The following is a 16,060-nucleotide window of genomic DNA, read 5'->3' as shown; positions in this document are numbered from 1 at the left end:
AGGTTCCCCCAACCCTGCCCTGCCTGGACACGGCCCCTGCCAAGCTGGGCCCACCCTCAGGCCCATGGCCCATCCCAGTCCCGCAGGAGGCGCCTGGTGGTCAGGGCCGAGGCTGCCTTGGGCCCACAGCTGCCCTGATCTGGGCTGGAGGTGGGGTGGGCTGGGACTGCCAGGCCTCACCCTGATGCCCTCCATGGAGAATCTCCATCTTCCATCCCCCAGAGATGTTTTGTATGGAGAAATGCTTTATACTCCTCCGTATTGTTTAGAGCTAGAGAGAAACACCTGTAAATTTAAGCACTTGCTGGATAACCAAACACCACCATACTCTGGTGCAACAAAAGGGGAAATTTAACCAGCTAACTTCTTGTTCACATTATAAGAAACCCCGAGTTGGGCAATTACAAAATTTGCTATGAATCAGGGGGGAAGTGATGAACATTTATTTTGCAACACTTCCGATGCTAAGATGGTTCCCCAAAACACAAGCAGCAAGGGAGACAGCCCTATTTATAGTTATACAGCCTTTTAAAATATAGTCTTTCCATCTTCTCTGAACCTGAAAATTGTAATAGAAAGATAAACGAGGCAAAGACATTTTGAAATGAAAGGTAGGTCTGTCTTTTTCTTTCCAACTGTTTTGTTTGCTGAGGTATTTACTGAGTCTCTAGGAAGTCCAAGACTGGAGGGATGTCTGGTTGTCGGAGACAAAATCTAAAAAGCTGCCAGAGGAATATACTGAACTAAGTTAAATGAAGTTTTTTTTTACAACAAAACTATCTGCTGCATGCTAAGAAAGATCCTAGACACAATTTTGAATTTTACTGGGTTTGATACTGAATTTTTAGAAGTGAGAGACTGTTCCTCATAGAATCATATTCACAGAATGATTTGGGTTGGAGAGGACCTTGAAGATCACTTAGTTCCAGCCCCTTCAGGGATGAGTTCGAGTACACCTGATTGCTCAATGTTCCAACAAACCCAGTCTTGAATACTTCCAAGGATGGTGCATCCAAGCTTCTCTGGGCAACTTGTTCTATTGCCTCACTGCCCTCACAGTAAATGTTTTCTTCCTTGTATCTGATCTACATCCTTGAAAGCACATGAACTAACACCCTCAGCAAACTTATCACATTCAGCATTGAGTAACTTGAGTTGATAGATATTGCTGTGATCTATTTTTATATTTTTTGCTGGCAGGTTTTTACCCATGTGCCTGACCCCTATTCACCCTTGACTTTGTATATAGCAGATAGAAAAACAATCTTTAGACCTTAAAATAGCAGCCATCCAATGTAAGTCTATAAAGTTTATGCAGTGCTCCTGAGATCACCAGCTCTTTTTCCCACACACATTGTTTTATTGCAGCTATAATCACATCTTTGGGGGATTTACCCCTAAAAATTTCTTCATTGCATCTATCAGGGCAAATATCTTTCAGTGTTAGAAAACAAAATGAAATGAGTGATTCCTTTCAAACCAAGTCATTCCATTCAAACCAAGCAATAGCAGCAGGTGTCTAACATAGCTGAGTGTGTGCCATGATCCTCCAGCTTGGAGGACTCACATGAATATTCCTCACCATGGATATTCCTGTGTTTGCAGGCATGAAGGGCTCAGCCATTGAAAACTTCTCCTGTGTGATTTATAACATCTTCCTCATGAACTGCACTTGGCAGGCAGGAAGGGATGCTCCAGCAGACACACAGTATTTTCTCTACTGGCAGCAGTCAAGGTAAGTAGGTCTGCTTGAGACAGGGAAGTCTGAATTCTCGCTCAGTACATCACAGTGCTCATGTTTAACTAAAATACTTTGCTGTATGCAGAGATGAAGAGGAGATGGAATGTGAGCTTTACATTAAAGATGAAAATTTCAGAAATGTGGGATGCATCTTCCAAAACGTGAGCATAGGGATTGAAAAAGCTTACTTCCTGGTGAATGGGTCTAGCAACAACTCCCTGATCCAGTTCTATGATGAATACATTGACCTGTATAAAATTGGTAAGTCAATGATTTATTTTATCTTTATTTCAATGTCTGTATGAAAATAGTAGGGCATTTATCCCTGAGAAGGAGCTTTGTACCCTGTCTCACCTAGAGTTGAGAGTAAGAGGCTGTGGCTTCCTCAAGGAAACCTATTCCCCAGGCAAAAAACAAAGAGGGGAATCAAACAGGAAATCTCACAGCTGCATTATGTCCCAGGTTCTTTAGCAATCTACCCTTATAAGTTATAGGTTTTTCTCAAGCAAAGTCCACAAGTCTTAAAAAACTGTACTTTTCCTTGCTGCCCTGTCAGTGATGGCCAAACACCTCTCAATAGAAGAGAGAGGCGATATTTTAGAAGTTTATCTGAGCACTAATTTCTGCTTTTCTTTGCCAGTGGAGATAACATACAGGACACTGTACCCTGGAGTAAATGAATTAAGACATGTACAACATACCTTAGGCATGGCTGCTGTACTTGAAAGCATCCTGTGCTGTCACTGTTTCTGCAGCAAAATCTCACTGGAAATGTCACACTGGTTCTGGTATTGTGCTAAAAGATTGAACAGAAAAGGTTTTGTTCTAGAAGAAGAAACTGAGCTGTAATGTCATGCTTGGCAGATAAAACAACCTGCTCTTCGACAAAGTAGCCCATCACAAACAGGTCAGGCCTGTCACTAACGACTGATGTAAAGTAGTATTCTAGCTCATATTGAACTTTCTTCCATTTTGTCACCCTTTCTGCCATGAGTGACTGTTTTCTGCTGTTCCAATAATCAAGTAATTGGCAATGATCAAAGTATAAAGGTCCTCATACTTCTGCTTACATCTGTGAAGTGAGGGGCAATGCATGAAGAAGCTGGCTGACTATTAAAAATTTAGTGTCTTTCTTAAATTTTGTATGGCTGTTTCTTTTGCAAGGAGGGAATAAACTGCATAGTTCACAACAGATTGAAGGCGAAACCTTCATGTCACGGAAGCATTGTGAGGAGGCTTAGAGAAAAAAAGATCTTTAAATTTCTTACTTTAGAGATAGCAGCAGCTAGTTCATCCACAGTAATAAAGTCTCCTAAAAAGAAGACAGTATTTTACCTTACTCCTCTAGAAAAATAAATGGAGGGGATTGTTTCTTTGTATGCTCCTATATCATGTTTTGTGTCTTAGTCCCTTTTCTTTTTTTCTATGATCCTGTGTACATGAATTAGAAAACATTGGTCTTTAAACTATTTCTAACAGGTCCTAAGAAAAATAGATATAAACAAGTATCTTTGCTCATAGAAGTGTTACTTGCAATTTCACTCTCTTTCATCAAATAAAAAAGAGATCAAGTGATTTTAATTATTTGAATTCTTGGTTATATCATTTCAGAAAAGCTCATGCCTCCATCAAATATCACAGTCACCTGTGATGAAATTAAAAATGATTGCATAATTCAATGGCAACGACCCCAAATAAGTCATTCTAGCAAGGACATGTGTTTCAAATATGAAATTAACATAAAGTATAAGGTAAGGATGTCTTCACTTACACTTAACATTAATTAATATATTTGCATTTACCAATACACATGAGTGAAAAGTAAATAAGTCCCTCTTCTCTGATGTAGCCTTCCCCATACATAGCACCTTTTTCCTTTGTGACTGCGCTTTTCAGGTCCATACCAAATCCTGCCCTGCCATATTGGCCTATTGTTTGGGTTTTTTTAATCCCTACCTCCTTGAGTAAGACACTGCTGGAGATACACTGGATGTCTGGGGCAGTCCCAGAGGAGAAGCATGGTTAATCAAGATTCAAACACATCACAACTTAGTGACAGTGCTTAGAAAAGGCACTTCTTTCACTAAAACTTGTTGGATTTGCCCTGGATTGGAGTATTTCCAGTGGAAACTGGATCTCTGTGGAAGGCCAGAGCTGGGTGGGTTTTAAAGAGTGAAAAGGGAAATGTGCATTCATGTAACAGTTTTGAGTTAATAGAAATGAATGAAATATCTCCATGTATGAAATGCAAATAGCTTATCCAGATATAAGCATCACACCTGTTGGTCCAAAAGTTGAAGGTTTATAATGATAAACAAAAGGAAAATAAATGTGAGAGAAAGCAGAAAGGCAGTGTGATTAAGACAGGTTGGTGGGGGGTGACCTTGGCTTTACAAGTCTTTTGGCAGCACCACGGAAGGAATGAGATTGCTGTGCTCTGCTGCAAGGGTAGATGTAACCACTGCGGCAGAACTGCACCGGAACGCCACAGGGTGGCAGACAGAGACCACAAAGGAAAAATCTTTGTTGTCTGGGCCACCTACTTAGTAGCTGATTGAAGGCATTCTGGAATTTCTTCGTCTGGGTTGGGTTTACTATTTCACAGACAAATCTTTTTGCAAACTTAGCGTAACTGCCGTGAAACAGCATTACGTCTCTGAATCACTTGGCTGTTGTAACAAAGAAACATTATTGAAAACTCTGCCTGACATTAGAATAAAATCTATTGCAGTAAAGCAATACATACTTTTTAATAACCTTTAATATATGTAACATTCATTTTGTAAAGAATACTCAATTCATACTTTGTCTGAATTTTCTAGTTATTTTTCATCATCATTAGCAGCTTTCACCAAGCTAATTATGTCAAGGCACAGCAATTATTCCAGCAATTGAGCACTGTAGGCTCCTGTGACCCTTATCAGATGCAGCTATAATAATATCTTTGGAAGATTTACCCATAAAAATTTCTTCTGCCAAACTTATTGCCTTATAACTGACAGCTCTGCTGGTCTGTCCTCTGATGCCTACACACAAATTCCCTTACTGGTTCATTATTTATCCCGAGACAGAGCTCTGTGCATGCAAGGCACTCCTTTATACACAGCAGAAGGCCCTGTTGCCCAAACCTGTTTGCAAGGATGCAATCACCCTCCTTGGAGAGATGTATCCCATTCCTGCCCAGCAGCCCCCCTTTCTCAAAAAGGATTCCAAGGTCACAGAAGACAAAGCCCTGCCTGTGACAGCAGTTATTCAGCCAGGCATTGACCTGCTGGATGACTGCAATTCTGCTCAAGCCTTTCCCTCTCACTGGAAGGCCTGAGGAGACACCGTCTGGACTTCCTGCCCTTCACCTTTCCCCAGAGTGCTCTGTAATCACTTCACTCAAAACTTTCAGGTTACCCCTGCACCAAGAAAGAAGAACAAGGGGTTCATTGGCCAAATATTTGTCCTAGATTGACCCCCGTGCATAATTTAGCTTGACTGCAGATACTAGAAGGTGTCCTGGACAGCAGCTTGTTTTATAAAATCTTAGAATGGTTTGGGTTGGAAGTGACCTCAAAGACCACCTAATTCAATCCCCCTGCCATGGCAGGAACACACTCCACTGGACCAAGTTACTCAGAGCCCCATTCAGCCCCCTGAACTCTTCCAGGGACATCCACACCTTCTCTGGGCAGTCTGTCCCAGTGCCTCACCACCAGCACAGTAAAGAATTTCTTCCTAATATCTAATATAAACCTACCCTCCTTCATCTTAAGGCCATCCCCCATGTGCTATCAGTACATACCCTTGAGAAAATTCCCTCTTCAGCCTTCCTGCAGGACCCTTTAGGTGCTGGAAGGTGCTGGAAGAGGCCAGAAGCTCTCCCCAGAGCCTTTTCTTCTCCAGGCTGAAAAGCCTCATTTCCAGATGCCACATGAGCATGCATGCAATTATTTGAAAAAATAAGTCTGGATTATTTGATTAATTAATTAATTACTGTTCTAAAATGGTGTATTGCAAAATAATTGCAAAAATACCTAACTAGTTGTCTATTAGAGAGGATATAGTCTGCAGTCTATGTGGTAGCTATGGCTATTCAAACAACATGAGCAAATTTTATTCTAGCTATCAATGGAGGACAACCTAAAATATATGTTAATCCATGCCAGTCCCAAATGTTTTAATCTAAAAGAAAACCAAATAATATTTATATAATATTTGCAATTACATACAGTGACATTTATTGTAATATTAAAATATTAGATGTAAAAGAAAAGTTTATTTCAGATTATTTCTTTTTTTTTTTTTTCCTGGTGTCTATAAAGATAAACTTATAGTTTTCATTTAGCTCTGGTTTGCTTTGTGTTTCAATCCGAAATAAAATTTATATCTCAACTGCGATGACAGGGAAAACAAATATCTTACCATAGCAGAATTAATTACTATGTAAAGTTGGCATTGTAAATGAATCAGATATTAGATACTAAATGTTAGACAAATCACTAGTTTTAGAATGCAGAAAAATGGAACAGGAGATAAAAATTAATTATTATTGGAACATAAAAAAAGCAATGATAGAAATAAAGTTAGTTGCTTTTCTTTTTCTTTCAATTTACAGGATAATCCTAAAGGAAAATCCATATATACTTCCATACAAGTGAGTCTATTTGTTTATTAATCAACAATACATTTTCATTTCGTTGTCAATTGTGAAAAGTAAATAGTATGGAAATACCTTCAAATCAGTATGTGCTCAGTGCCCTATGCTTTAGGGGAACCTTTTCTATGGATTTCATGAATACATCAAACTGCTAAATCACCATGGCATATGTAATTTATAATACATTCAAGGGCAGAACTTTTTTGCTTTTCTGTTAAGTATTTTGAAAAATCTCCAATTTTATATTATATTGTCCACTCTCCTTCTCAAGTATTTGGAACAGACTTTGAAGTTACACATCACTGACAACAGAGAAAAGATAAAGTATCTCCTAGGAATTCAATTTTGTTTATGAGAAACATAGACCACAAAAGTCCTTTTGGGATGGAGGTTGTCATCCAGGTATGCTGCACCTGCTTTTAATCAGTGCAGCTTGCACATCCCACCTCTATGCAAAAGCCACCAAGAGCAAGAGTATTACATTAAATTCTGGTAACACTGAGTATTGCAGTCATCTACTTATTTTACAGGTTTGGCTGGAAAGTTAAGCTTCTTCTGAAAATTCATAATGCAGAGACTGAGGCAGGTGCACAGACACCTTATTTCTCAAATCACTCAGTTCTAGCAGTACTAAAATGAGATGGTTAAAGAGGTTTTCTACCTCTCTATGTGCTTAGGGAAGATATCAATAAATCAAACCATATCATAAGAAATCACAAATTATACTTTTATAGTGTAAAAGATGAAATGCTTCTAAATGTAAAAAGTTGCATCAGTGTCAGGTTATTTTTGAGATACATATTTGTGTATATATTATACAAATAATAATAATGATTTATTTTTTCTCTGTAACAGCAGTCTTCTTTAATAAGCAATGCTTTCATAGCCTCTTAAAAGTTTCACTAGTAAATGGCATATGCATATTTTCAAGGCATGGAACAAAGAAAAGCAACTCAGTTTTTTGGGTGTTTTTTAGGAAGGGGGAAACAGTAACATATTTCTAAGATCAAATACAAGAAAGAAGTACGTCTTGAAAATGAGAGCAGCTGGCAGTGTCTGCTTTGTGAGCCCAGCCTGGGGGGAATGGAGTGCACCTGTTGATTTTGGTAAGAACAAACCCAAGCCCTGGGCTACTCTTCCCCCAGGGATGTCCCATCTACCTCACACATTGTCACACACCTCTGGACACACACACATGTAAAAAGGATTGGCAAATGTTTCACACTGCACTACAGAGAAGAGTGCGAAGAGACTTAATTGATTTCTTAACATTCTAACACTGGAAATAACATTAAAAATTGCACATTTGCAGCTGTAGTGAGCTCCTGCTTACTCCAGGTGGTGGACAAATAGGATCAATGTTAATTCTTCCCATCAGACATTTCTGCTAAAGTGATAAAAGACGGAATTAATTTTTTTACCAAGTGAAACCTTTCAGACTGACATTCAGCAGAGTCAGTCCCCACAGCAGATGTTTGACACAGCGTGAAGTCCAACCAGACCGAGTTCAAGGTGCTGCACCTGGCTCAGGGCAGCTGCTGGTGCCAATTCAGTCTGGGGGATGGAGGAATTGACAGAAACATTGCTGAGGAGGACTCAGGGGTGTTGGTGGATGAGAGGCTGGACATGACGCAGCCATGAGCACTCACAGCCCAGAAAGCCAAAAGTGTCCTGGACTGCATCCAAAGCAGCGTGGGCAGCAGGGTGAGGGAGAGTATTGTGCCCCTGCACTCTGGTGAGACCCCACCTGCAGTGCTGCATCCAGCTCTGGGGTCCTGAGCACAGGAGGGAGATGGACCTGTTGGAGCAAGTCCAGAGGAGGGTCACTAGAAGGATCAGAGGGCTGGAGCACCTCTCATAGTCTGAGAAAGTTTGGTTTGCTCTAACTGGAAAAGAGAAGGCTCCAGAGACACCCTGTTGCACTTGTCCAGGGGCTGCAAGAGAGCTGCAGAGGGACTGTGCAAGGACATGTAGTTATAGTTCAAGGGGGAATGGCTTTAAACTGAAAGAGTGTAGATTCAGGTTAGATTTTAGGAAGAAATTCTTCACTATGAGGGTGGTGAGGCACTGGCACAGGTTGTCCAAAGAGTTGTGGATGCCCCGTCCCTAAAAATGTTCAAAGCCAGGCTGGGTCTCTAAGCAATCTGCTCTAGTGGAAGGCATCCCTGCCTATGACAGAGTGGCTGGAATTAGGATCTCTAAAGGTCACTTCCAACCCAAACTATTCAGTGTTCTGTAATTCTATGATCTACGCCTCATATTATGACTGCTAATACTAGTACTACTACTATTGTTACTAATTTATGAATGTTTCTCTTTCAGGAAATGAGGAAATTATGTCTTTTTCAGTATGGATTTTACTTGGAGTAGGAGTTGCAACACTCTTAACGGCAATCATCACAATTTTTTTCTGCAAAAGGTAAACTTAATTTATGCATTTATTTTATTTTCTCTCTGTGTGTGTAAGACATAAAGTTTTTTAACAAATAAGGTGGAGGTATCTCTGTAGGACAGGTAAAATAAACCCCATAAGTGAAACAGAAATGGAAAGAAAATTGTATGATGCACTTTGCATAGAAATATGCAGTAATTCAGAGAAGATACTGCTCTCCCAGCTTGTCAAAACTTTTACCCCCACTTTTCACTGTTTGTCATGAAATAGCAGGACAAATTTCTTTCTCTGTCTAAGAAGGAAATTTACTACTAGTAAATCTTCAATCAAAAATTAATCTATTACTTTCTAAATTCTTAATGTTTTCCTGATATGTGTTCATTCTGTATTGAGATTATGTGTATTTTTCAGTTTACTTCTAAGAGTGAAGAGGAAGATAAGAGCTGGTTCAAGGCTGCAATGGTGTTGGCACATTATGGTTATTCAATTTTAATCTTGTATTCAATACGTTTTGATTTCTAGGACTGGCTGTTGGAAGGCAGCATTTCCACAGATCCCAGGACCAAAACTTGCTTTTTTTACACTGGCTAATACAAATCCAGAGGTATATTCTCTTTCTATTTTTATATTAAATATGTGAAATACATACAAGACTCTACTGGCTGAATTTTTTAATGATAAGGAACTTATTACAGAGGATTGCTCTTCTCTTTGCCATATTCTGAAGAAAAAGAAAAGAAAATCAGCCAGAGAGTTTTTTTAAGGGATGTCAAATGCAGTGCTCTTCCAGAACTACGGCGTTTCTCCCATTCCAGTCTCAGAGGTACACAGGCTGATGCTCCCATTGGTAGATCCAGGCAGCAGGAAGGTCTGTTCACTTTCCCAACACAAGGACATGGACAATGACACAACGGGGCACAGTGAGGCAGCCAGAAACAAAACCAGCACAGCTGCCTCTACCAGCACCTCATCAGCACCAGCAGCAGGCTCTAAAATAGGGAACTGGGCATCACAGTCCCCCAGCTACTCCCAGCTGAGCAGGGCTGAGTTTACTAGTGGGATTAGCACATCTCCTCGCTCTCTGCATCTACAAATGATGGAAGGAAGGAAGGAAGGAAGGAAGGAAGGAAGGAAGGAAGGAAGGAAGGAAGGAAGGAAGGAAGGAAGGAAATGTAACACCACATACAACCACCATAAAGTTTTTCATACATGATCTCAGTGTCTGAGCCCTGTGTCCCCCAAGGTCATCCCCTCCAAGCTGTGCCCTTGAATCCCTCCAGGCGCCCACCCTGCCTGCTTACTCTTTCCTGCAAGTTACACATGCAGGAAAGAAAAGGAGGTGACACAGAAAACAGTTCAAAATAGGATTTTGTAAGGAAACAGGACAGACTGTGTGGACACACAGCAAAAACAGGTGAAATACTCTCAGAATTGTGCATAAGTAGAGGCTAACCTAACATTTGGTATAAAACTGATGGAAGTTTTTTTTTTTTCCTTTCAGCTGATGGAGAGCAAAATACAGTCAATAACATCTGAAAATGAAGAGATAGTATTAGTTGCTGACATCATGAGATAGCCAAGAAAAATGGAGAAGTCTGAAAGTGCATTTCTTAGACAACTGTATATCCCTGTGGAAAGTCTGGAATAATATATAGGCTTTCTTTACTTTCTTCTTTTTCTTGTATAAAAGCATGATGCAGCCAAGAGAGAATGATACCTCATATGCAATCTTTTTAAATGCCATTGTATTTGCTTTTAGTTTTGGCTAATTTTAACTGTTTGGGTAAGTTGTCCTTATTGGATATCTTCTATTTTGTAAATATGATTGGGATATTTTATTCGACAAGTTTTAGTTATGTTTTAATCTTTAGGAAAAATAATTGTCTTTCTGTCTCATATTAAAAAGATTAATTATTAATTTATTGAGATGAATAAATTTTTTTAAATACTGATGCCTGAATTTCATTTTTCACTGTCAAAAATGGGGCAGTTCATACTAGAAATTTCTTTGGAGTTCTTCAAGTACACATGGGCAACTAGAAAAATTAGATTAATTCAGATTTTTACACTAGACATTTGAGCATAGCTATTGGATTATTAGACTAATTTTATAATGGTACTAGATGTTTTATTATTAGATAAACATTCCTGGGACTATTTTATTGCACAGGGGCCAATTTATGTATAAGAGTCCACACACATTCTTAAACCCCTAAATGAAGTGGACACATGCAAACTACCTTTAGAAATTAGCCCTGGCCTGAGCTAACCTCTGGACTATGTCCAGGAGCTGTTCAGGACATTACTTGTAAATCCTGGCTGAACTAATGCTGGGAACAGTTGTTCCTGGACATGTTCCAGTGCTGGGGAGCCTTCCAGTGCTGTGCTTTCTCCAGCTTATACCGTGGCTGAACACAAACAGCTCTTGGCACACCTATTGCCTTTGACACAGTTAATGATTACATTCTGGTCAAAGACTCACCTGGGAAGCTTTTTGCAGCAGGTCAGAACAACAAAACAAATTTCCAAAAGAGGCTGAATTCATGCTGGACATACTTGTAAACCATTTGTGTATTTTTCCCAGTATGCAGCAGTGGTCAGAGTGGAAATGCTCACAATAACTTGCTAAAAGGGTGGTGGGGCTGTAACAGGCTGCACTGGTTTATATAACCTTGCACAGCAACTCTCCTCTTGGGCAAAATTGCCAGAGTGAGGCATAGTTTGGCTCCAGTCCACCAAAACCTAGCCATGATCTATGAACAACCATTCAGTTGTTCAGCTCTGCCTGAGGAAGGGAATAGTAAAGTATACTAAAAGTATCAAGACGCTCAAGAGATGGCATGGGGGTCTTGTTAAGTAGAGCCTAAACAAACTGCTCATTTGTTTTCTGTTTTCTCCTGGAGATGGACAACGTATTCAACTGATTCAGGAAAGGTGTTACAGACAGAACCCTGATGAAGTAGTCCAGGCTACAATGCAAAATCACTGAATCACAGAATTATAAAGGTTGAAAAAGACCTCCAAGAGCATTGAGTCCAACCCTTGACCTAACACCACCACCTTTTCAACAAAGCCATGCAACTCAGTCCCACATCCAGTCATTTCTTGAACACTTCCAGGGAGGATGAACCACTCCTCATATGGCTTACAAATGGATCAGATAAAACTAATTCAGCCACTGTTTGGGCAGCCTGAAGGCACTGGTCAGGTGACACTGTAATACCATCTTCACATCACCTAGAACCTCACCAGACACAACAGCATGCAAATCCCCTCATCAAAATTAATCAGGCACACAGACACACACCTTGCATCACAAATATTTGTGACATGGCAGGATGATGCTTCAGAAAAGTTAGTCAAGTTGGCAGTGGTCACTGAGGTGGGTGGTGGTGCCCAAGTAGAGCACAGCTGATGAATGGACAATTTCAGATCACACTGAACTGGTACTACACATGTACTGGATGTGCTTCTTTTAGGCTGCCTAAAATAAGTAAATTAAATGCTTTAGTGAGTAGAAGATTTGAAACACGCATGTCCTGTTCCCAAGGTACTGAAAAAGCTGACAAGGACTGAGCCAATGCCAGTATGTGGTTCTAGAGACAAAATTCTGCAGCTGAGCTCTGCCTCACACATGCTGTGGCTAAACTGTTACTCATTTCAGGTGTTTTCACCCAAGGATTTGAAAAGGAAAATACTATTAACATGTCCTTCTAGTGGGAACCACTGGGCAAAGGTGGGCAAAACTGAGCAGTGTGAACTGAAAGGCAAGGAAGTTTAAAATTTGAAGTCTGTACTTTGCTATTGGTGGATCTGGGCATGTACACTAGCAAAACAAACAAACAAACAAACAAACAAACAAACCCACTCTACAATTTTGGTTCAATGATACCAGGGTTAAGAATAGTTCTTCCTTTAGCAGACAAACTACTAAGGATCTTTCCTCACACCTTAGAAGCCTAGGGAATTCTTCACCTTCCTGCTATTGTGCCTGTGTTGGGAGTGGAAGGGAGGGGTTAAATGAACTCCTGTTTGCTAAAAGCACCCAAGAACAGCAGGAAAATTAAAAAAAAAAAATTCATTACATGCAGATTACATAATTGCATGTCAGATGTCATGTAAAACAAATGGGGAAGTGATTAACAGTCCCTTCAGCCACATCTGAAGTTGCTGAAAGTTAAAGCAAATAAAATGGATTGTGCCTCTCATACTTACATGACTGCAAAGATTTTTGCAAATGTAGCATTATGTTATTCAGTAAATGCTTTGGACATTTTCTTTTAATTTCTGCAGTCAGGCACCTTTTCACCTAACATGATACTGTAGACTAAGATGAACCAAACAAAAACAACCCCTAGTCAGCAGTGAGAAAGTTCAGAAATTTGGGTCTGGTATTTTCCTTGGCATTTCTTTGCCTGCAAATATACAAGACAGAACTTTCTTGGCTGTTTGTACATACCTGCTAAGCACTGATCTTCCTCAAAGGAGAACCTGGGCCTCTGTAGGGGCCATAACCAGCATAGACAGGCAGTCACTTTAAACAAGACCCAACACTGCTGTTATTTCCAGAACATATTATTTATGAAAATATGTTTATATACAGAGGTGATATTTCTATGAGCATGTTGATATACTGTGACCCTGCTGAGTATTTATGTATTTTTGGGTAATGTGTTTGCATGTTGTGACTATTAATGCTTAGTTCATCAGATATAACAGGAAGGAAGAGTTAGTTGCATGATCTCTTCGTGTGAAATTGTTAACATCTGCCAATCAGGAAACTTAAGGAAGCTCAAAAGCAGTAAGGGAAATGATAAAGTGACCAGCTTTCTAACTTGCAGCATTTCTTACTTAATACTGCAGTCATGCAGTAAAGCAAAGCAAACAGGGAGAGCAGAACATTTCCAAATTCCTGCATGTGACTACAACTACACGTTAAAGCGTCCTTGTTGCTGTGAACCAAAATCAAACAAGAAAAATTAGGAGAGTTTTTCAAGAGGAGGTAAGTCTCTCTATGTTGTGTGTTGATTTTTTTAGTGCCACAGAAGGTTTTTTGCAGGATACAAATATTTTCTAGGCATTGTTGGTACAGTCATATTTGCACATGTACAAAATGTGCACATGTACAAATTTGCACATGTACAAATTAGTGTCCTTCGAGTTTAAGGAATTCTATAGAATATTTCAAGGATTCTTTTACCTATTTGATTAAAAGTAGAAATGTGTAAATACAAAATTTCTAAAGATTTGTGCAAGATCCAAGGAAGACTATGAAATGTCTGTTATATATATTGCACTATTTGACATTTTTTATCTGACATCTATTTTTCAATAACTGAAAGAAATGCTATTTTCTGTACCCTTTCTATAAATTAACTAGAAATAGGTAGATTTCTATTTCTTGGGGGGAGAAAAAAGTAAATCACAAAATCATGGGATGGATGAGGCAGGAAGGCACTTCTGGAAATTGTCCTTTCCCAATCCTTGCTTAGATCAGGGTCAGTCTCAGCAGGTTGTTCAGGGCTTTGTCCAGTCAGTATCTCCAACACTGGGGACTTCAAAGCTTTCCTGGAAAGCCTGTTCAAGGTGTTGACTGCCTCACAGTAAAGGGTGTTTTCTTGTGTTTAAATTGCATTTCCATGATTTTAGTTTTTGCCCATTGCTTCTTGTCCGGCCAGTTGTCACCACTGAGCAGAGCCTGGCTCTTCGTCATTCCTCACAGCTGCGTATTTAGGCACATGGATATCATCCTGCTGAGCCTTCATCTCTCTGGGATGAACAACCCCATATTTCTCAGCCTCTTCTCATGTGTCAGAGCCCTTTTGCTGGATTCCCTCCTGCAGCTCCATGTCTTTCTTCTGCTGGGGATCCCAGAACAAGACTGGGCACTCCAGGAACCCTCCCCTGTCATGCTGGCAGCGCTCTGCCTCGTGCAGCCCAGGGTGCCTTTGGTCTTCTGCTCTGCAAGGGCACACCATCGGCCCTGGGTCAGCCTGTGCTCTTTGCAAGATGCTCTCCAGGTGGATCTCAGCCTCTGCTGGTGCCAGGGGGTATTCCTCCCCAAGCAGAGGACTCAGCACCTTCCTTTGCTGAATTCCAAAAGGTTCTTGTCGTCCCATTTCTCCGGCTTCTCCAGGTCCCTCTGAAGCAAAGATAGTCACATAGCACCCACTTCTCCCAGTTTTGTATCGTCCACAGGAATCAGAATACTGATCTAAAAACTGAAATAGTTGTATTTAGGCAGCAATTTGATAATAACATTGCTTGGCATGCATTGTAAGATTTCTATTCCTATTTCAATGCTTCCGGAAGGTTTAGCCAGTGTATGATATTCTCCATATCTCGGCAATGTATAAGTATCCCTTTATCCTCACATTACCATATGAGTAAAATATAAAGTTTCATTTCTGGAAGAGTGTCATGGGCAGGAGTAATTTTCCCAGAGACACTGAAGCAAATAAGTCACTGGCCTCAGGTGACATTTTCTGGTGCCATCCTGCGCTCACAGCCTAAGAGCAAAGACAATAGACTGAGAGGATAAGAATTGAGAGTGCTTAAGTCAGTATTTAGTGCATGATTTCTGTGGAAACCACTACAGGCTACCTGACAGTATTTTATTTCTGACACATTGGTAAGGTGGATAGACTGGGCTTATAACAAACTGCCCTGGAGTGAGCTAAGAGTTGAGGTGTCTGGAAAACAGGTGCTTGAGCACCCCTGGGGCTCTCCCCTGTGTAGCAGGGTACACACACACTTCTGAGGCTGCCCAGGGGAGAAAGAGGAAAGAAGAAAGGCAGAAAAAAATAATCCAGTTTGGGCATTTTCATCTCAATAAGTTCTATTTTGATGAAATATGAGGACATATTGCTCACAGCAGAATATGTATGGTTCTTCTGGTCTGATCCTCCAAATAACACTCACAATCATTTTGACATGAGTGTTCTTTCTGGCATCTTCAATACTGAGGTGACTTCAGTCCAGAGAGAGCTTTACCACACCTGTCTGAAGAAGACCAGTCTGGGAGAGAGTGGAGGTCCTGGAGGCAGAAAATTCCTAAAAATACAATTGGAAATTCCTAAAAATATGATTGGAGCCACTTGTTTGGCCACTGTACAGAAGGTCTGGATTTCTCAGCTGAATGTCTCAGGCCTCACCACAGCTCCTTCATCGCCCATCCTGCCTTGAAGCAGAGAAAAAACAGAGCACCTGGCTATGTGTTGGGGCATTCAGCTGGAATGGCCATTTCTTATGAGGAAAGGCAATGCTTACAGGCCCTGCTTTT

At 40.3% G+C, this 16,060-nt stretch overlaps 1 protein-coding gene across 1 annotated transcript; it reads left to right on the top strand.

Moving 5' to 3' along the window:
- The first annotated feature begins 1,583 nt into the window (after positions 1-1,583).
- Positions 1,584-10,354, top strand: LOC128934599 (granulocyte-macrophage colony-stimulating factor receptor subunit alpha-like). Its single transcript, XM_054272319.1, has 8 exons — positions 1,584-1,735; positions 1,827-2,002; positions 3,353-3,492; positions 6,345-6,383; positions 7,363-7,492; positions 8,709-8,805; positions 9,301-9,382; positions 10,280-10,354. Exons 1-8 carry the CDS (start codon positions 1,584-1,586, stop codon positions 10,352-10,354), a joined length of 891 nt encoding a protein of 296 aa, XP_054128294.1.
- Positions 10,355-16,060: the final 5,706 nt, after the last annotated feature.

This window comes from Melozone crissalis, unplaced genomic scaffold (assembly GCF_028551555.1).
Source record: "Melozone crissalis strain CALT ecotype California unplaced genomic scaffold, PUWL_Pcris_2 ptg000013l_1, whole genome shotgun sequence".
NCBI lineage: Eukaryota > Metazoa > Chordata > Aves > Passeriformes > Passerellidae > Melozone > Melozone crissalis.
The sequence above is the reverse complement of the archived record's forward strand: the minus strand, read 5'-3'. Positions and strand labels throughout refer to the sequence as shown.

Excerpts from the sequence above, each read along its gene's own strand:
- LOC128934599 (XM_054272319.1), top strand. The coding sequence starts at position 1,584 with ATGGATATTCCTGTGTTTGCAGGCATGAAGGGCTCAGCCATTGAAAAC. Across the intron at positions 6,384-7,362 it reads CCATATATACTTCCATACAA|GAAGGGGGAAACAGTAACAT; the intron begins GTGAGTCTATTT and ends GGTGTTTTTTAG. Across the intron at positions 8,806-9,300 it reads ACAATTTTTTTCTGCAAAAG|GACTGGCTGTTGGAAGGCAG; the intron begins GTAAACTTAATT and ends TTTGATTTCTAG.